This window comes from Stegastes partitus, unplaced genomic scaffold (genome assembly GCF_000690725.1).
Source record: "Stegastes partitus isolate 25-593 unplaced genomic scaffold, Stegastes_partitus-1.0.2 Scaffold913, whole genome shotgun sequence".
Classification (NCBI taxonomy): domain Eukaryota; kingdom Metazoa; phylum Chordata; class Actinopteri; family Pomacentridae; genus Stegastes; species Stegastes partitus.
Window position 1 is genome coordinate 247213 of NW_007578644.1, and position 21562 is coordinate 268774.

Here is a 21562-nt window from a genome sequence, read left to right on the forward strand (position 1 = left end):
AATCAATTCAAAATATAGGTGATTGCATAAGTATTCAACACAGCCGTGGCCAACTAGTGAACTGAAGATCATCTCAGTTCAGTGAATGTGTCTCAGGTGATTGGACTAAAAGACATCTGGAAGATCCAGTCACTGGTGAATCAGTACTCCTGGACAGAACTACACCAGGAAGACAAAACAACACTCCAGGCATCTCTGTGAAAAGGTTTTTGAAAAGCAAAAGTTAGGAGTTCGATACGAGAAAATTTCCAAGTCACTGGATATGTCGAGGAGTACAGTTAAATCTAAATGGAAGGAATATGGCACATGTGTAAATATGTCCAGAGCAGGTCGCCTTAAAATCTGACTGTGCAAGAAAGAGACGAGTGAGGGAGGCCACTAAGACACCTATGACTCCTCTGAAGGAGGTTCAGCAGATGAGATGATAGACTGTCACCAGTCAAAGCTTATGGCAGTGTAAGCAAAGAGAAAAACACTGTTGGAAAATAAAAGCTCAAAATAATCTGGACTGAAGTTCACCAGAAGGCATGTGGAAGATGTGCAGTGATGGACGGACACCAAACACTGCACATCAGCACAACACACCATCCCCACCATGAAGCACGGTGGTGGCAGCATCATGATGAAGCACGGCGGTGGCAGCATCATGACGTGAAGCACGGTGGTGGCAGCATCATGATGAAGCACGGCGGTGGCAGCATCATGACGTGAAGCACGGTGGTGGCAGCATCATGATGAAGCACGGTGGTGGCAGCATCATGACGTGAAGCACGGTGGTGGCAGCATCATGATGAAGCACGGTGGTGGCAGCATCATGACGTGGAGATGCTTCTATAGTCCGTATGTAAAAGAAAACAAACTACATTTATCTGGTGTTGCTGGATTGTTGCTATCGATGCATTATGTACAATTTGAGCTCATTTTACTCCTTTCACCTATAATCATGCAATATATATTTTAAACTAATCTTATATTTTGCATGCAATGAGTGTTTATCTGCAGATAACTGAAGCTGTTTAGTAAATTTAATGAAGAGTGCCATATTTTTCTCTGTAATAAAAGCTAAAGCTGCTTATAAAGCACCTTAAAATTGCACTTAGAGAGAGCTATAAGTCGTAGTTGACGTACGGTAGCAATAATAGTTTGGATTCTAGCTTTCCAGTGTCCTTCTGTAAATATAACTGACAGCAGCAAACTGTTTAAATATTAAATTTATGTGACAAATCTGGTGCATATCTGACAGACTTGTGTTCATCCAGGTGTCATGCTGAGGTGCCCTTGAGCAAAAAAAAAACCCCACAGCTTTCAGTCTCTGGATATATTTTGGAAAAGGGTGAGAGATGACTTCAAAAAAAAAAAGAAGAAGTTTGACATGCTGGAAAATGCTGGCTTTCTTGCTGAGAGTTAGATGAGAAGACGGATAGCGCTGTCATGTTTGCACAGTTGACTGGGCCTCCCGCCAACAGCTAGTCCTGCACATACATGACCCCCCTGAAAACCACAAATTCCCGTTTTCACACTTTTTGGTGTTTGTTCGAGCTGCATATTCATGGTTTGATGGCTGATCAGACACCAGAGGAGCTGCAGAGAAGTTTAAGAGGCTCAGAGATGGATGGATTGGAGGAAAATGGGAGATTTTGTCCCATTTGTAGTCATTTTTTTTTGTCTCCCTGTTGTTGTATTTAAGATTACATTAGGTATATTTCTTGTGTTTCTTTGTGGTAGTTTTGCGTCTCTTGTTTTATGTCTTTGGCAGCCATTGCATCTCTATTTGTGTTATTTTTTTTGTCTCTGTGGCCCTTTTTCATCTCTTTGTTCTCATTTTGTGGCCCTGTGGTCATATTGTATGTCTTTGTGGTCATTATATGTCTATTAGTACTCGTTTTGTGTGTCTTTGTGGTCATTTTGTGTATATTTGTGCCTATTTTGGGTCTCTTCTTAATCATTTTTCATATCAGTGTGTGCATTTTGAGTCTCTTGCCCTTAGTGTCTCTTTGTAGTCATTTCTATTCGCATCTCTTTGAACTTGGTAGCCATTTTGTGTCTTTTTGTGGTTGCATGATGGCATTTTGTAGCCATTTTGTGTCTTTTTGTGGTCATTTTATGTCACTTTGTATTTATTTTGTGTTTCTAAGTGGTCATTTTGTGTGTCTTTGTGGTCATTATATGTCCATTAGTACTCGTTTTGTGTTTCTATGTGGCATTCTGTGTGTCTTTGTGGTTCTTTTATGTACATTTGTGCCCATTTTGTGTCTATTTGTAGTCATTTCTATTCGCATCTCTTTGAACTTGGTAGCCATTTTGTGTCTGTTTGTGGTAATTTTATGTCTATTTGTATTCCTTTTGTGTTTCTTTGTGGTCATTTTGTGTCTTGTGTTTATTTTGTGTCTTTTTGTGTCTCTTTGTAGTCATTTCTATTTGCATCTCTTTGAACTTGATAGCCATTGTACGTCTTTTTGTCGTCATTTTGTGGATGTATTATGGCATTTGGAGCCATACTGTGTGTCTTTGTGGTCATTTTGTGTCCATTTTTGTCATTTTGTGTCTATTTGTAGCTATTTTCTTTGTGGTAGTTTTGTGTCTCTTTGTATTAATTTTGTGTTTCTTTGTGGTAATTTTGTGTCATTGTGACACTTATATACATTGGTGCTCATTTTGTGAGGCATTTTGTGTCTTTTTTTGGTTGCATTGTGACATTTTGTAGCCATTTTGGGTCTCATTGTGTTTCTTTTTTGTCTTTTTGTTTTTCTTTCTTGCCTTTACATGTCTTTGTAATCATTTCTTTTTGCATCTCTTTATACTTGGTAGCCATTTTGTGTCTTTTTTGATTGCATTGTGGCATTTTGTAGCCATTTTGTGTCTCTTTGTGGTAATTTTATGTCTATTTGTATTCATTTTGTCTTTCTATGTGATCATTTTGTGTCTCATTATGTGTATTTTGTGTCTTTTTGTTTGTCTTTCTTGCCCTTTTGTGTCTCTTTGTAGTCGTCTCATATTTTTTAGTGATAATTTTGCATCTCTTTGAACTTGGTAGCCATTTGACATCTTTTTGTTGTCATTTTGTGTCTTTTGTGGTTGTGTTTTGGCATTTGGAGCCATGCTGTGTCTCTTTGTGCTCATTTTGTGTTCATTTTTGTCATTTTATTTCTATTGATTTTCTTTGCGGTAGTTTTGTGTCTCTTTGTGGTGCTTTTATGTGAATTTGTGCTCATTTTGTGTCTCATTGTTGTCATTTATTGTCTATTTTTTATTCATTCTGTGTGTCTTTGTGGTCCTTTTATGTACATCTGGGCTCATTTTGTGTCTCTTCTTAATCATTTTGCATATCAGTGTGTTTGTTTTGTGTCTTTTGTTCGTCTTTGTTGCCCTTTTGTGTCTCTTTGTAGTCATTTCTTTTCGCATGTCTTTGAACTTGTGTAGCCATTTTGTGTCGCTTTGTGGTCATTTTATGTCGCTTTGTATTGATTTTGCATTCCTGCGTGGTCGTTTTGTGTCTTTTTGTTTGTCTTTCTTGTTCTTTTGTGTGGCTTGTTGTTGTCATCTCAGGTTTTCTATTGCTATGGAAAAACCACAGATACTTCTCTTTTGTTCTGTCACAACATAAAATCATCTTCCCTTAAAATTATATATATTTTTGGCCTTCTCCAGAATCAGTAAGGTGCTAAACTTAATTGTAAAAAAATAAAATGTAAAAAGGGCACAAAGTTTGGTCCAACAGTTTGTCAGTTTTGGGTCTCAAATACCAAAGAAGTCCATGTTGGAGCAGCAGCAGCATCTGTACTGACACCAGCCCACCCTGGGACCACATCCAGCGGTCACTGGGGGGTTATTTTAGGGTTTCTTCTTCTCCTGACAGACCTCAGCCTCCTCCTGTGTCATCCGGGAGGCTCCGGGTCCGGGTTCGTACTTGGCGCGCTCCCGCTGCATGTGGCCGCAGCTGCTCACGTCAGCAGCGGATCAGCACCGCGGACAGCACCGGGAGGAGAACCGGGAGAGGCGCTTCTTCCACCGGAGGGAGAAGGAGGGAGGACCGGAGGACGAGAAAAAGAAAAAGAAAAGAAAGAAAGAAAAAGAGAAAAGAAAACCTTACAGCGGCTTGTTTACACGATGACAGTCACGGAGGGATTTTTTTTATTATTTTTTTATTTTTTTTACCTCCCTGTTCCGGAAGTAGCTGCTGCGTCGGTTCAATCTCCAAAACCGACCATTTCGAGGAGGAAAAAAGCAGCAGCAGCAGCATCTATCTGATCCCACAATCAATGGCATCGCTGCTGGCGGATGCGGAGACTCTTCTCTTGGTTTCTTCTCGCTCTGATTGAAAATAAAAAAGCCCTCCGCTGCCTCCTCCTCCTCCTCCTGTGACATTTCAGCTGATGGACATCGAGGCGCAGATGGGAATCAGGAGGCTCTCTGGTGTTTTTGTGCCGCCGCCGCCGTGTTTCCAGCCAGGCTTGTGAAAATGCAAATGATGAAAAGGATTGTGTTTTTCCGGATTCATCGTGGAGGCTCCACACAGGAGAGAAGGAGATGAAATAGAAGAAGAAGAAAAAATCATGATTTGACGTTTGGGATGCTCCACTGAGGGACAATAATAGAAGAAAAAAAAACGTTTTAATAAACCAAACTTCCATTTTCAAGCCTATTTTTTTTTTTTTTTTTTGGATTATGATTCTTGACAGGAGCCCCAGATGTGACTGTGCTGTGGATGGCATGTCGTTGTGTTTTTTTATTTCCCAGCAGCTCCTGGTTCGTGGCTCGGCGCTGCGCTCTCTTCCACTCGTCCACTCTCTGGCAGGCTTTGGGTAGCGAGAGAAAAAAAAAAACCCACACAGGAAAAAAAACATGTAGGCTATTTTCTGCTGCATGTGAAATAAAAAGAAAAAGCAAAACCCCAGAAGCAGAAGAAGAAGGTTGTATTTGAAGATTAAACATGGACAGTGGAGGTGCTGTGTGATGGGGTGCGGTGGTGGAAGATGCATCTAGACGAGTTGTTTGAGTGATGAATATTGAAAGAGTCCAGCTGAAAGGGAAAATCTTTCATCCGCATTGGCTTAGACACACATGCCATCAGTGGGGCGAGAGGCTTTCATTTCCGTGGATTTCCTGTCAATAAATGTGGAGAACACGACAATAAACATGAACATATTGGGTGTATGAGGAGTAATAACCATATTTATTATAATAATAATAATATTAATACTAGGAGGAGGAGGGGGAGAAAAGGGACACAACAAAACGTTCATTTATTCCAGTCTGCCGGATTCTTTATGTAGCCAAACATGTTCAAGTATCGGATCCGCATGTTTTTCAATGAACTGAAAGTCCTGGTGTTTATGCGATCCGATTCGAGACAGTCCGGCTCAGACGCAGAGAGATCCAGGTCCGGCGGAGCCATGCGCGGTCTGGGGATGGGCGGCTGCGGTTGGCCGCCTTTCGTCGACTGCCATTCCCGGGACGACGAGGAGGAGTACTACGGCAGCGACCCGCGGCCCCGGAGCCTGGCGTTCGAGGACAAGGAGCCCAAGCTGCAAGTGGGCCTGGACGCCGTGTCCCTGGCCAGCACCGCCAGCAGCCTGCGGACCCCCCAGTGCCGGATCTGTTTCCAAGGCCCCGAGCAGGTAAAAGTGGCTGATCGGAAATGTTGTTTGTGTCACATTTTCTCGTGCGTAAAAACGTTTTTTTCTTTGGTGTGGGGGGGAGGTGCATGCGTAAAAATCCCAACAATCCAATTCCCTCTAAACTGCCATTTTGATATATATAAATATATATATGATTTTTTTTTATGGTAACAGCAAATCACAAAGGCTCTCTGTGATTCAGTGGAGCTACTACAACCATCCTGTCCTACATTCTCTCTCTCTCCCACCCACCTTCCCCTCCAATACCTCCTTTTGGAAAAAAAAAGAAAAAAACAATCTAGGATGAGGCCAAATCAGGCAGTTTTTTAAATTTCACAGCCTTTCAAATGACCAAATTGGCCTCCAGCGTGCAACAAAGCCTCCCAGCATCACATTAGAGGCAACTATTGTCCTTTTTTTCTTTCTTTCTCTCTGTGTGAGGATGACTGCTCAGTGATCTGGTTATCTAAATAACACTGTTTTCATAACTAAAGCTAATCAGTGGTGGAAAAAAAAAAAGAAAAAAAAAAAGGCAGCAGTTCCCACACATCTGAAATCTGGCCAGCATAGCAACAAAGAAAGTTAGCCAATTAGGTCTGCAGGATGACAAACAGAGTGAGAGAGCGGCTGAATATGCATGAGTCACAATCATTTTGTAAAATGTAAATCAACCGTCCTCGTGTGTCAGGACGGGATGATCAAACTATTGATCCTGTGATGATCATCGCAGCAGCTTCCCAGACAATGGATTCATCATGTGTTTTTATTCCTGCTCGCCTGCTCGAGCCCAAACAAAACAATAAGAAGTAGCTGCTGCTGCTGCTGCTGCTGCTGCTGCTCCTGCTCGGCTTTGGTCTGCAGCCAAATGTTGGTCTCACCAGATGTGCAAGAAAACCTGCGCCGCCTGGATCAGCAGGTAGCCCTGAAGCCCGAGATAATTAGAAACACTGTAAATCCTGTAGGAGCACAGATGGATATTACCATTTAGTCACTTCTCTGAGATCGGCGTATAGTGTTATTGCGGCCCATGTGCTAATTTATGACATCTGCCTGAGAGTTTGTATTGTGAGACATAGTAAACCGGAGAGTAATAAATCACTTCGGGCTTGTTGTGGATGATGATGATGCTGCTGCAGACAGGGATCAACCCCAGGTAGCTGTCTTTGCCCACTCAAACATGTTCCTTTAATGAAAAAAAAAGGTTCATGTTTTGGTGCTTTTAGGCTCTCCGGCAAGGTGACTCATCGTGGCTCTGAGCTGCCTCTTTTAGCTACAGACAAAGAGCAAAGCAAACAAAGCACCGAGGGAAAACCCTGAACTACACTTTACTACATCAGCAGCTTCTCACGCGCATTTCTATCTTTTTTTTTTTTTTTTTGCTTCCACATGTGCAGAAGGGAGCGACTTAAATAACGAGTACAAGTCTGATGAATTTTGAGAATTTCAGACCTGAGAGTTTTCATATTCTCACCCCCCAACAGACCATTTTTTGTTCTTTTACATGAAGTTAAAGGATCTTTTCTTGGTTTCTAAACTAAACTATAGTCTTATTCCCACCAGCTCATTTCATAGCAGCAGGTTGAGACCATTAAACCAGGACAAGATGCTCCAACACTCCAGTCCTCATCCTGGTTCGCTTTAATTTCTGGGTCAGTTTGTGTCGGTGGTGTTTTTCCAATATGTACTTTTTTGTTGTTATTTGGGACTCAGAAGACAACTGTTTGATAAAATGTTTGTTTTTTTACATGAAGTTAAGACTGTAAATTCATTTAAGGGTTAAAAAAAATATGTGTGAAAGTCTCAAAATTCAACAGAAGAGTTCATTTATTTGGTATTCGTGACCTAAAACTACACTGAAAAAAGACCAAATTTTTGTTTTTTTACATTGAGTTAAGAGTGTGAGCTCATTTAAGGGTGAAAATACGAAAATGTCATGGTCTGAAAACATGAAAATCTCTAAATTCAGCCAAAAAAAGGTCGTTTCAAATCCCAAATAACATAAAAGGAAACTCTCAAAAAAGATTTGGAACAATGCTGCTATCTAGAAATCAAGAAAAAGATCAGTAAGTATAAAAAAACAACAACAAAATAGTCCAAATTTTGTGTCTCAGGGCATCAGTTTGGTCCAACAATCTTCTTTCTTCAGTGTAGTTTTGGGTCACAAATACCAAACAAATAAACTTTGAGCAAAATCTTGGAGCAACATAAGTTCTGTAAAGTGTTTTCAGCTGAATTTTGAGAATTTCTCATGTTTTCAGACCTGGAAGTGTTTGTATTTTCACCCTTAAATGAGTTTACAGTCTTAACTTAATGTAAAAAACAAACATTTTATTTATTTTCATGCAGTTTTGGGCCCCAAATAACAAAAAAAGTAAATTTTGGAGCAACATTTCCATCTGAAATGACACAAACTGATCTAGTTTTTCAGGAGGAGGAGCATCTTATCCCAGTTTATCTGAACGGGCTCAACCTGCTGCTGTTTAGTTAAATGGTGGGAATAAGTAAAGATCATTTAACTTAATGTAAAAATACAAAATATGTAAATCTTTCACTGTAAAGTTTGGTCCAACGAGTCTCTTTGTTTAATGTAGTTTTGGTTCCTACATAACAAAAAAGTAAAAGTATTTGTCAGGGGGCATCTTATCCCAATTTATTTTAATGGTCTCAGTCTTCAGCATTTTAATTAATTGGTGGGAATAAAGCTACAGTCTATGAAATGTATTATAGAAACCAAGGGAAGATCGTTTACTCACAAATAAAATTAAAAAAGGTAAAAATGTTCTGTCTCGGGGCATCAGCGTGACGTTTGTTCTCTTTGTTTAATGTAGTTTTGGGTCCTAAACAACAACAAAAGTACATTTAGCAGCAACACCAGCATCTGAAATGACACAAACTGACCCTGTAATTAAAATAAACCATTACGGTGTCGGGGCTTCTTATTCTGTTTGTGACGATGGTGTTGCTCCAAAATGTACTTTTTTGTTATTTGGGACCCAAAACTAGAATAAAAAAAAGAGAAGTGTTTGACGAAACTTTACTCTGATGCCCAGAGACGGGCCATTTTTACATTTATTTTGTTTTTTTGCATTAACCCTGTTCAGGACTGTCATGGTGCCAGACGTAGAGGGTGTTTCAGGGTTCACTGGACCCCAAGAAAGAATTCATTATAGACTTTTATACGATGTTAAATACATTTTCTGATAAGTTGACGTATTTTTGGTTCCAAATGCGTGACAAATGTCCCTCTTTTTATATTTAAAAACCAATACCGTCACCTAAACCAAACGGTCTGGGGTCCAGAAGACCCCAAAAGTCCTGGATAGGGTTGAGTTTCATGGTCTTTTCTTGAAAATGGATTTGTGTCTTTCAGATAGCGGCATCGCTCCAGAATGTTGTCAAGAGTTTACTTTCTGGTTGTTGTGAAGATTCTCAGTCACCCAGGTCATGGTTGTTCTCGTAGGTTAATCGTAGCAACTGCTTGAGTTCCTTGATGACGTTCCACCTCTCATCCAAGAGGCTTCATCAGGTCTGACTGACTAGTTGGGAGTTTCAGATGCTGATATCCTTAAGGAGCCATTAACTGGTTTCATTTGGGGGTTTGTTGCTCCTCCTCCTCGTTATGTGCCACAATGGGGTTCGTTAGGGTCTTTAGCGGCGAGGTGTGGATGTGGTTTCATCTTCATGGGGAGAGTTCTTAATATCTTAAGCCACAAAAGACCTAAAGAAGCCCCTCTTGGATGAGAGGTGGAACGTCTTCAAGGAACTCAAGCAAGTCCAGCTGCTACGATTCATCTACCAGAATCACTTTTTCGTTATTTGGGGTCTGTAATGACACAAACTGACCCTGAAATCAAAATGTGGGGATCAGAAGGGGGATTACAGTGTTGGAGCATCTTGTTTGGTCTCAACCTGCTGCCATTTAACCAAGTGGTGAAAATAAGATTGGGATGTATTAAACCTATCAAGACAAAACCACGTAAAAATAAAGTAAACGTAGGGGGAAGGGAAGGGAAAGTGTCTTCTGCCTACTCGGGTGCGAGGTGTGGAGGAGCTCACGTTTGCCATTTTATTGTTATTTCATTATTCAAGCGGGTCACAACAGGGGCCGGAGATCATGTCGCTGTCAGCGGGCCAATTACCTGCAGACATAATCACCTGCTCTGTGGGCTGCATCCAGTATGAATCCTTATTAACTGTCTGTCAGAGGCGTCAGCGTTACAGCGGCCTGATTCCACTTAACACTGCCTGCGTTCACAGAAGTCGCTGCAAAGCTCCGGCGGGGAATTACAAGTGTGCTGGAGTAAGAGGAGGTTGGCGGAGGTGATGAACCCCTGCGTGGCCTTTTCTTCTTTCAGAGCCCAACAGCGAGTTTCCAGAGCGGGGCGGGAGGCTGCTTCCACACTGAATTTTTGTGTAAAGGTTGCGGCTGAGGAGGAAGACCATTTTCTTAGTCATGAAGTGACACACTAAATTAACACCTTCATGCTCGGCGAAGTGGCCTTGAGGGACAAACCCACGCCCGATCATCCGAGCGGGAGGAGAGTGTGTTTGTGTGCAGCTGGCAGCCTTTGTGTTTGTCGGATGAATCTGTCGTAGATTTATCTCGCCGAGTCCCAACAATGAACCGAACCCGCTAACAAGTGCTGTCTGTGTCTTCAAAGCCTCGTACATCTAATTTCTCTACAAGAGGCGCCAACGTTGCTCATAGAAAACACAAATTCAACAAATTAATTGGCAAATACATGAAAAAAAAATGCTCTCCAAACATCACCATCTGAACAGATTACAGCCTTATTGCCACCACTCAGAGAAATAGCAGCAGGCCGAGACCATTGAAGTAAACTGGGATCGGATGCTCCCCCACAATCTTTTTACGAGTTACAGTTCATTTAGGGGTCAGGTTGTCAGTGTTGCTCATGTACAACACAAATTCAACAAATTAATTAGCAAATATATTTTTAAAAAAGCCCTGAAAATCAACTCTGCTGCTCAAAAATGATGGTGTAACACCATCTGACCCACAAAAACTATGGTCCAAGACAGCGAAACTGCAATTGCATCTTGAGAGAAACTTCTTTTTTACCCAAAAGGTTAGAATATGGTGTATAGGCAACGCTTCCAGTTTGATAAAACTACAAAGTTAAACGTTGGAGGGCTCCGGTTCAGGTGGTAGAGCGGGTTGTCCTCCAGTCACAAGGTTGGTGGTTCGATTCCCCGTCCCTCCACAGTCGAAGTGTCCTTGGGCAAGACACTGAACCTGAAGTTGCTCCCAATAGCAGGCAGCACCTTGCATGGCAGCTCTGTCACCATTGGTGTATGAATGGGTGAATGAGAAACACAGTGTAAAGCACCTTGGATAAACGCGCTATATAAGTGCAGACCATTTACCATTTAAAACTATGACATAATAGGCAACAATTCCAGCCAAAAAGTCAATATTAAAATGTTGGCAGTAAGGTGGAGGCATAACTTGCATCCTTTACCGTTGATTTTATGTCCCACATGGACCCATTATTCTTCTCCACATAGAGCTCCAATGTTGCAAAAAACCCACAAAACCTTTGAATTAATTGGTAAATACGTCAAATATGCCCTCCAAACCCACTCGGACTCACAAAAACTATGTTCCTACACAACTAAACTGCAATTACAGCTTGAAAAAAACAGAATTTCCGCACCAAAAGTTTAGAGTATGACATTAGGCAACACTAGTTAAATGTTGGAGGGAAGGTGGAGGCATATCCTGCATCCTGTACTTCTGATTTCATGTCCCAAGTGGAACCATTGTTCTTCTCTACATAGAGCTCCAATGTTGCAAAAAATACAAATCCTCAACCACAAATCGATTGGCAAATATGCCAAAAAATTTAGTTTGTCCCACAAAAATAACGTTCCTACACAACTAAACTGCATTTACGTTTTGAAAGAAACTTATTGTTGACCCAAAAGGTAAAACTATGACATAATAGGGAACAATTCCAGTTTGAAAGAACCACAAAGTCCATGTTGAAATGTTGGAGGGAAGGTGGAGGCAGAACCTGCATCTGGATTTTCACCCTTTATTTCATGTTCAATATGGAGCCATCACACTTTGGCCATGTTTACACATTTACAAAAACGGATCTACGTTTTCAAAATAACACTGTTCACACGATGTCATTCTCAAAGAAATCTTCGTTTACACAAACCCGCATTAACACATCATTAAGAGCTGCTATGAGCTGCCAGACCTGTAGGGGGCCGTGTAACGAGAAGCATAAAGCCATGCTAGCCAATCAGAATCCTGGAAAAAACACAACAACGAATGGCACGAATTACTTCCTGTTTCCTCTGCTCCTCCACGTAATAGAACATTTCTGAATGTAAATGCAAACAGGGCAAAATATAAAAACCAGCACTGCTTTAACAGACTCCATTTCTATCACAGCAGCCAAACTGTAAACATGGATCGCACACGTATGACGCTTTTGTCGCATACTGTGACGTCAAACTTCGTCTCCTTCTGTGAATGTAAAGACGGAGTTCTTACAAATCTCCACTGGGGTCGGAGTTTTCAGATTCGATTGTTTTTGGTGACTTGTAGCTTCGTTTACCTGTAAACCAAAGACCCATTGAAATGTCACTGTTTTTGTTCCATGTAAACGGGGCCTTAGACGGAGGTTTTGGTTTCACGCATTGTTTTTGGGATCCAGGTTGAAGAAAATTTGTAAGATTTGGGTTAAAATCACAACTTGTTTGAAGCGTTCCCTTCATTTTCAGGGTGTCAAGGCCACTCCATCTAATACATAGATACATACATATATATGTGAAGGACAGGGCTGCATAAAGTATTGATCATAGAAGTCTGATCTGATTCCTATCATTTGGTCAAGGTTTGGTTGTTGGTAGAGAAAGATTATGATTTGGGTTTAAAATTACTGCTTTTGTTCAGATTAATGAATGATTGCAATGAGACAGGAAACAAACGTTGGCCTTCCACGTCTACGTTTTGTTCAGCCGTCCATCCACCATAGTTGTTACCATTGTGAGTCATTCTCAAGAAATGCCAATAAGAATCTCACTCGGCTGGTATCTACTAACTTAATTGCAGTGGAGTTGTGATAAAAGGCGAATCAGAGTCCACGTTGCAGGTTGTCGGAGGTGTACGTCAGCAGACTTTCATTCAGGAGACTGAGGTTCGTGTCTTGGAGCATAACTGTAGTTTACATTTTTTGACTTTTCTGTTTTTTTGTTAGTTTATTTGCATGTTCAGTTAAGTTTAGGCTCTAAACCTGCTCGGCTAGGTTTAGGAAACCGTCATAATTTGGGTTAAATTCCACGTTACAAAGCTTTAATCAGGGATGACGACTCCACTGGACGTTATCGTAGTTAGTTTTATTTGTTAGCGATCAGAATGGATGATACTAAGCCGACTGAACTACCGAATGTGGAGACGCTTCCTACTGCCTCATATGTACAGTAATGATCTGTGATGATAACGTACAAGTCAGGCGACGCAATTTCTCCCCTTTGACTTTGTAGCTTTATAACACTTGACTTTCTTGTTTGCGTCTTTGTATTTTCTGTCACGTTAGTCTTGCGTTGCCAGCTCGTTCTGTGGAACATCGTGGTCTTGCTGTACCTTTGTATCATTCTGCTAAAGTAGAAAAAAAACAAAAATGTCTGGTTTGTTTGTATTTCTTCATACCAATCACAGTTGTTGTAGGTCTAGCTAAGCGAAGGTTGTGCTTCTAGTGTTCCCTCAAATTAAGGAATCATTGTGGTGAAACATTTGCTTGCAGGCCGATGAATACTGTTAGTAAAAATTAAAATGGTTAATCTACCACAAAACACTAGCAGGGCTTTCTCACTGCACGATCCAGATGTTTGCAATTTTCCAGGCGGCTGGTTGCAAATTTTGAGGTTGTTGTTGTTGTTTGACAGCAGAAGAGAAGGACAAAGCTTCCTGAAATGAGCAGCCAATGGCAGGTTTTGACCCACTTTCGACATCCAGTGATTACGACCACTCAAATATGAACATATGTTGTTTCTGGACACTTGGTAAAACGTCTGATAGTGTTTCACACAGAAGGACAGTCACAGTCTTTCAGTTTGCATTTATCAAAGTTTGGGAACTTGCTCTCTGCAGGACTACCCTTTAACCCCATGACATTCCTCAACTCTTTTACTAAAAAAGTCCAAAAGCTTGAAAGGGTTTCTTGTTTGTTAGATGTTAGCAGTACGTTAAGGAGTCGACTCGCTTCCCACCATTGGACGCTTGATGGACGAGTTACTAGGTGGTGTTACGATGGACATAGTCTCCCTTTGTCAGACTCTCACTCTTGAGAACATGATGTTTGTAATTCTTTAAACCAATCATAGTCGTCGTAGGCGGGACCAAGCGAAGGATGTAGCTTTAGTGTTTCCTCAAAGTACTGACGGGTAGAATTGCACCACAAAAAACTAGCAGGGCCAGATAAGAGGAACTTGACTGATCCCTCACCGGGGAAAATCACAATGCATGATTAGGTTAGCTTAACGGTTAGCTTAAAGGACTTAAAGGATTCTTGGCTATAGAACGTATATATAATTCTACACATTTTCTACAGTCAATCGAAGCGGCGAATCACGTTGCATGAAATAGACCATTTAATACACTTTATACAAATAGGGAGCAGCTACATCACCATGTCCTCTTAAATACAAGGTGGCACTACCAGGATGCATTGAACAGCTTTTGTAGACAATAAACATGAAGTATTGATGGTTCGTATAGTCACATCTATCTCAGTGGTGCAGAATGGTCTGACTGCACCTCATTATAAATCTACTTTATAAGGGGGAAAAATACACTCAGGCTTGTATCTATTTCTTTAAACCAGTCGCAGAAGTCTTGGGTGGTGCGAAGCAAAGGATGAAGGGATGGTTACCAAAGAGTGGCGAGGGAATTACTAAGCATGCAGGGGGGCGAGCATCCTGATTAAAATGGATTTACTGAAAAAGCTAGCAAGGCGGCCTTACTACACAATCCACATCTTGTAGGTTGTTGCTCGAAGGTTGTTGTTGTCTGTGGTGATGGAATTTTGAAAATGGCAAATGTGCAGAGAAAACTGCGTAAAATGTGCAACGAAAATTTTAGGCTTTTACCCTCCGTCTGCATTTGGTGAGTCGGACGAGCAGCACATAGCGATTCAACACCTACAGACAACCGAAAACATAAGAAAATATCGTTTCACTGTGTTTGCACTCTGATTACAAAGTGAGGACCTCCTGTTGCCGTGGCGTCGGTGTCCTAAAATGGTTTCCACCATTTTGAATCATGACACGACGTTTAGAGGGCGTATAGTTGCTCAGATTTGATCCAAAAATGGCGGACGGCTCTAAAAAAAAAACCCACGGTGCACGAAGGGTTAATGAGTCGCACTGTTATGCTGGGTGACATGTTCCTTCATTACAATGAACACTCAGTTTATCCTGAAACAGTGCCAGATACACCATCCTGCTGTCCTAAATACTTACTGGAGCACCAAATGTGTATTAATCCGCTGCTTAAAGTAGTTCCTAACAAATGGAACGCTTCCACCTTTTGACGTAATGTTTGCAGAAGACAATGCCCAGCTGTACAAAACGTTAAAAAATCCTGTTTAGGACTTGTTTTTGATGATTAATTTTGCGTCTCAGTGCCACACACAAAGCGAGGAAGCTCATTTTACCCCCTAAAATGAGGTTAAATTAAAGCATGATGTTACTTCTTTGTTTGCTCGAACACAGTTTCTCACTACATGCTCTATTTTTTATTTTTTTTACAGTATGAGTTCATCCTGCTGGTCCAGATGTGACCTTTTATGTCTCATTCTGTGTTTTTTTTTTTTTACTCCGTGTTTTGCCTTCAGGTACAGGAATCAACTCTCAAAAGAGGAAATGCAAAACAAGAATTCAACAAAAACAGGATTTTTAGTGCAAAACTATTGTTGTAAAAAGCTCATTGAACAGCCTTAACAGCTTGTTAGTGGTGTTATTATCTGTGATAACCTTGCAGGTTTAATTCTGGTGAATTTCAGATTTTTACTTAATGGTTTTGTTTGTTCTGCTGCATCCAGATTTTTTTTATTATTTCTCTTAAAAGTGACCACATTGTTCAGTCATTACTGTGCTTCTGTACATCAAACACATCCTTCACAGATTCTCTTTGGTTTCTCTAAACTAAATGTGCCTCTTTGTGATCTCCAGCAGGATGATCAATATGTTGAACATCAAACGCGCTGCCTCAGAAGTGGATTTTTTGGGGATGAATTCAGGATGAATGCAAACAACAGAAGCTTTTACGTTTGACTTAAACGCGGTTTGTTGTTGCTCATTAATGGAGGAGCTGCAGAAACAAAAAAACAAAAAAACTCCTTCTGTTTGAGCAGAACTGAGATCATTGCACGTATCACTTTTTCTCCTCCTGTTCGAGGTTTAAAACGATAATCGCGGCTTCTAAAGGTCTCTGTTTGTATTTTGTTCTCGCTGATCATGACATTAACTTTCTCGCTCCGTCCTGGAAACGTAACGCACCTCTCCGCCTGACATTTTAGAAATGTTTGCATCCATATTGTTTTTTATTTCGTTCCTCATATACTCCTGACCTTCTCTGAGTTATCTTTATAATGTCAGCAGGCAAGTTATTTTAAAGTTTATGAGTGGCGCGTGGCTCATCTGCCAAACCCGCTGCTTTTATGCGTCGGGACACTTGAAGTCTTTTATTATAAGTGGGAAGGTCAAACGAGCCAGATGGGGGAACGACAGAATGCAGACGGACAGAAAAAAAAAAAAAAAACACGAAGCGTTATTTGTGTCAGCGCTGTTCTCTGCCGCATAAAACCTGCACTGATTAAGCAGTTAATACTCTGTGAACAGACTCCGGTTCACATTTCTGAGTCACCGTTTGTAAACTAGAGATTTAGGAACATTTCTACACAAAAACAAGCAAACAGTAATCTGCTTCTTACTAATTAGGCTCATTTTCCACCATTTCTGTTGTCAATGCAAAGAGAAAAACACTGACCTGACGCTAAATTCTTTCATTTTTGAGGATTAAACCATGTGTTCATCGATAATATTTCCTTTTTCTGAAAAAAAAAGGCAATAATTCTGTCATCTTGATAAAAAAGTACAGGTTTCAAGGTGCATCATGAGGTAATGTGACTCGGAAGAAGCTGCTGGCAGCTCGTGTTGGGCAGTAATGGGATTACTTTATTCAACAATGAGTAGTTATAGTTGGAAATACAGTAATGTTACAACGGCGGCATTAAGAGGCAGTGATAGAAAGTGGATCTAATGTGCTTGAGTACAATTTTTAGGTACTTTTTCTCGATTATTTCCATTTTATGCGACTTTACACTTCTGTTTCGTGGCAGTTTATTGCACAGAAGTCGGTTTTACATTGAAAAAAAACACACCACAAGCACAACGGGTATAATTAGTAAAGATTAGATCAGTGCTTCCAGTCTGGAGACGTTTAAAAACTGCGCTTACTTGGACTTTTTTTCCTCTAAACCTCTCACACGGTTTTATTTAGTAACTGCCACGTCCTAAAAAAGCAACTTCTAGCCGCTATTTAACAAAAGTTAGCAACAACTAGACATAAATCCTAAAACATTTATCCGATTTATCATCTCACGACCCCTCAGGTTCATCCCGGGAGTGTAATTTCAGAGAAAGCCAGCAGTGCACATCTTTCTCATCACATGATTTAAAGCTCTGAGCATAAATAGAACTGAACCCTCCCTAATGTCAGAACCAACACCTGTGTTTACTTTATGTTAAAATGGCTGCCGTGAAAAAAAAAAAAGGGCCTGTTATTATTTTCCTGGAGAGCAGTGTGCAGAAAACGGAGGCTAAGCTAACTGCAGGATGGTCAGTAAATCCCTCCAGATTGTGTTCTGGCTGCTCGTAAAGCGTCTCGTTTTTCTGTTTCTGCGCGTTAAAAGGCAGAATATTTCCTCTATAGAGAGGAACGGGGTGAGAAGTATTTACCTTTTCAATGACTGAGCACAGTTTTTAAGTAACTCGTCGACACTTCTGTCAGATGAACAGTTTATTTTCTCATCAGCGTGATAGAAGCTCTCGGTGAAGGGAAGCAGCTGTCTTTAAAGTGGTGATCTGGATGATTCTCATCTAAATAAATGCCTGTTAAGAGCCCATCCGTCGCCAAATGAGGAAACACAATGGAGAGTAAGCACATGACCCGCCGATAACGTTATATTAAAGTCCTGCATTTCAACTTTTAGAGGCCGGGTATCTGTGACAGAGTTCAGAATCACGAGTAAGGCTGTAGTTTAGTCGACTGGTATGTCGATGTGCTCCCATTTGACCAAACTCTGATGGATTGGACAGTTACTGGTTGGTCTTGGATTAATCCATTGTTTTTGGTGGTGGGAGGAACAGACTACCTGTGAACACAACTCTGAAGTCCATCCATCCGTCCATCCATCCATCCATCCAATCATCCATCCACCACTTAATCCTCACTAGGGTCGTGGGAGGCTGGAGTCTATCCCAGCTGACTCTAAATTAGCTCCAAACCAAATGTTAAGGACGTCATCTGCATTTTGTTCAGATAGTTGGCCAATAAAACCAGCAGCTAGCTTGTCTGTGTTACTTTCCTCAACAGTTCTTATGCTAGCAACAGGCTGGTCTGTTGTCCTTTCAGTAGAAAATACCCAGGTTCAAATGATTCAATATGCTTCAAATAGTGTCTTTTTTATTTGTATTCATAATTAATTTCGGCTCCTAAGGCTAGTGGTGGGGCTGCAGGGTGGGGCAGTTGTTAGCACTGTTGCCTCGCAGCTAGAAGGTCACCGGTTCGCGTTCTGGTGGAGGCACCAGGATCTTTCTGCGTGGAGTCTCCATGTTCTCAGAACATGGAGCCTCCAGCTCTCCGGATTCCTCCCACAGTCCAGGAGGATTAAGCGATGTATAGATAATGGATGGATGGAAAGCTAGCGGTGGAACATTTAGTTCATCTAATGTGCAGGATGTCTGTAAAGGTTCTCAGTCCTCCAAGTCATGGTTTTTCTCGTAGTTTAATCGTAGCAACTGGACCTGCTTGAGTTCCTTGAAGACGTTCCACCTCTCATCCAAGAGGCTTCATCAGTTCTGACTGACTAGTTGGGAGTTCCAGATACTGATATCCTGAAGGAGCCATTAACTATTAGCCAAGATCTCTCCCCAGGAAGATGAAACCACATCCACACCTAGCCACAAAACCCCCTAACGAAGCCCATTGTGGCAGGAGGAGCACTAACGACTCACATAACGAGGAGGAGGAGCAACAAACCCCCACCTGAAACCGAAACTCAGGTGTTAATGGCTCCTTAAGGATATCAGTATCTGGAACTCCCGACTAGTCAGTCAGAACTGATGAAGCCTCTTGGATGAGAGGTGGAACGTCTTCAAGGAACTCAAGAATGTCCAGTTGCTACGATGAATCCACGACAATCTAATGTGCAGATGCTGTTTTTCTCTAATCGATTGGTTGATGGATTTGTCTCTGATCCACTCTAGAGCTCGTACACAGTTCACAGGGTCAATTCATGCTTTCCTTGCAATTAATGGCCATTTAAAGCAGACGGATGGCGTTCGGTACCACAATAGGTCCATGCGGTCTGTCGCATTGCCCCCCATGTCGAACATGGAAAAACACACGGGGCAGTTTTTCCAGGATGCTGCAGCTACTTCCAGACTGGACGTTAGCACAGATCAGTGAATATTCCTGAAGCGTGTGAAGCCCAACAGGTGGACGGAGCACAGGAATGCTGGAGAATGTAGAGCTTCCTATTGGGTTTGGGCTTGTAAACATCAGAGCTCTTCCAAAGTCCAGCAGCGACTANACATCAGAGCTCTTCCAAAGTCCAGCAGCGACTACTGTAATTTTCTGACTATTGACCTGAATATAAGCCTCACCCACGAACTTTAAAAAGAAGTTTTGAACACATACAGGCCGCACTTGTCTATAAGCCGCACGCCAACGTTGTAACATGAGATATTTGAGATAAATATGTACCGTAAATGCTTTTTTCCTCAGTCTCTCTGTCGTTGTTGCTCTTAGTGTCACTTTAGTCTTGCGGCAAATTCATAAAAATCCATAAATTAGCCGCATCATTGTTGAAGCCACAGAAATTATGGTACTTCAAGTACAACCCTGTTAATGATGAATTACGTACAGTCGTGACTCGATAATCCGACACTAAATGTAAAACCTTCTTTTATGTTGCATAGCAAGGCTGTCGGATTGTCAAGACGGAGGTCCAGATACAAGCGCTTTCTGCTCTCTGGATATTCAGGCCCAGTTAATGATGAACATCAGAATATCCTGCACGGTCGGGGGACACTTCCACCCCGGGGCAGCGCTCTGACGGGGTGGAAGTGTCCAGAACACACAGGCAGTACTTGGCTGCTGATGCTAGTTTAGTTAGCGCTCACACTTCTGTTTTCACCATCGGTGGCGGTGGGGGAGTGGCAGATACGCGCCACTGTTACCACCGTTAAGTTCACACAGCAGATCACATACAAGTCGTATTTAAATGGAAATATGAACGAACTCGCAAAAAATCAGATTTCACAAAGAAATCCTCGTTGAGCATCAAGTCCTGCAGTGTGAACGTAGCCAATCTGTGGGATTGTTCAGTCAGATAATACGCCGTTATCCTGATTGGTGACATTAAATGTCATGTTGGAGTCAGAATCCAAGGCTGTCGCTATGTTAAGGCTGTTTTTAATGGGTTCTGTTGGTTTTTCCTAAAATCCCGTCGGATAGCAAAGTTTAGGATTGTTAAGGGTCAGATTATCGAGTCATGACTGTATATCTTCTTTCTAAAGGCTCTGTACTAGTAATTATACTTCTGTACTATAGAGTACATCAGAAAATATTTAGTACGTCCCAATACATTGTCCGTCAAATGTAGGATGCCAAAAACCCCAGGATGGCCTCACATCCGGCTGGATTTTTAAATTTGCAGGCCAGCGTGCTTTTCTCTTGTCTATTTTGACTCACGATCCTCCGTTATGTCACATATGTCTTGATGTCACGCACAAGTATAAACAAGCTGAGCTGCCAACATAAGCGATCACGTTTGCACCACACACTGTGACGGCCACGTTTAAGGCGTATTATTCTGACGAAACAGTACGTCCTGTTGTGAAGCGGTATGTATTTTGGGAGAGCAGCTGTGGAACATAAAGTATAAAGACAAACAATGAAACACAGCCAAAGAGATTGTTTTATAAGAAAACAGATACCAGTGAGGATTCTTTGTATAAAATGTGGAAACAGGGAAACAGCTCGTGTCCAAACATAACAAAATCCTCTATGAATACCTCTAAAGCTCACTAATCAACACCTTAGATCTCATTGGTTTATTAAAAATGTGTATTAAACGCACTTGATTTTAGGATTACTTCGCTTTCCCTTCCATGCTAGCAGTTTCCCTCTGCTTTCAGCCTTTATGCTAAGCTATGCTAGCGACCTCTTGGCACTGCAGATTGCCATAAAGAACTGACAGGCAAAGGAAATGGTGCAGTTATCAGAAGTTGGCTGAGTTAAGCTCTATTTTGTTCCTGAGGTGTACTGAGCGCGGTAGGCCGATGTTGCACAGGGTTTCTGGAGAATCCAGAACTTCTGAGCTCTGTTGATTGAAGCATGTACAAATGAAAGTACTGCTTGTTACCGACAGAAGTCAGGCACAGCGAGAAGGTTTCAATTCTCCAGAAGTCCTGAGCTTGATCTGCCTGCCAGGCTCAACGTGCCTCAGGAATAAAATAAAACTGAACCCGCAGACCTCTAACGAACTGCACCAACACTGGCTGTCGGTAGGTGGAGCAAAACTTTGAATGTAGAGTTAGTTTTCTGATCATTTAATGCACATGTACACTGATACTTACGGAAGCCGAGAGCGTTCGTTTTCCGCTACTGTTCTTTCTTC

General features: G+C 41.5%; 1 protein-coding gene across 1 annotated transcript in view; it reads left to right on the top strand.

Moving 5' to 3' along the window:
• Nucleotides 1-5279: 5279 nt before the first annotated feature.
• Nucleotides 5280-21562, top strand: part of marchf9 (membrane-associated ring finger (C3HC4) 9) — a 25791-nt gene continuing 9508 nt past the window's right edge. Inside the window, exon 1 of the mRNA XM_008293799.1 lies at nucleotides 5280-5618. Within this exon, the coding sequence (XP_008292021.1) occupies nucleotides 5280-5618 (339 nt within the window). The remainder of the gene's footprint in view (nucleotides 5619-21562) is intronic.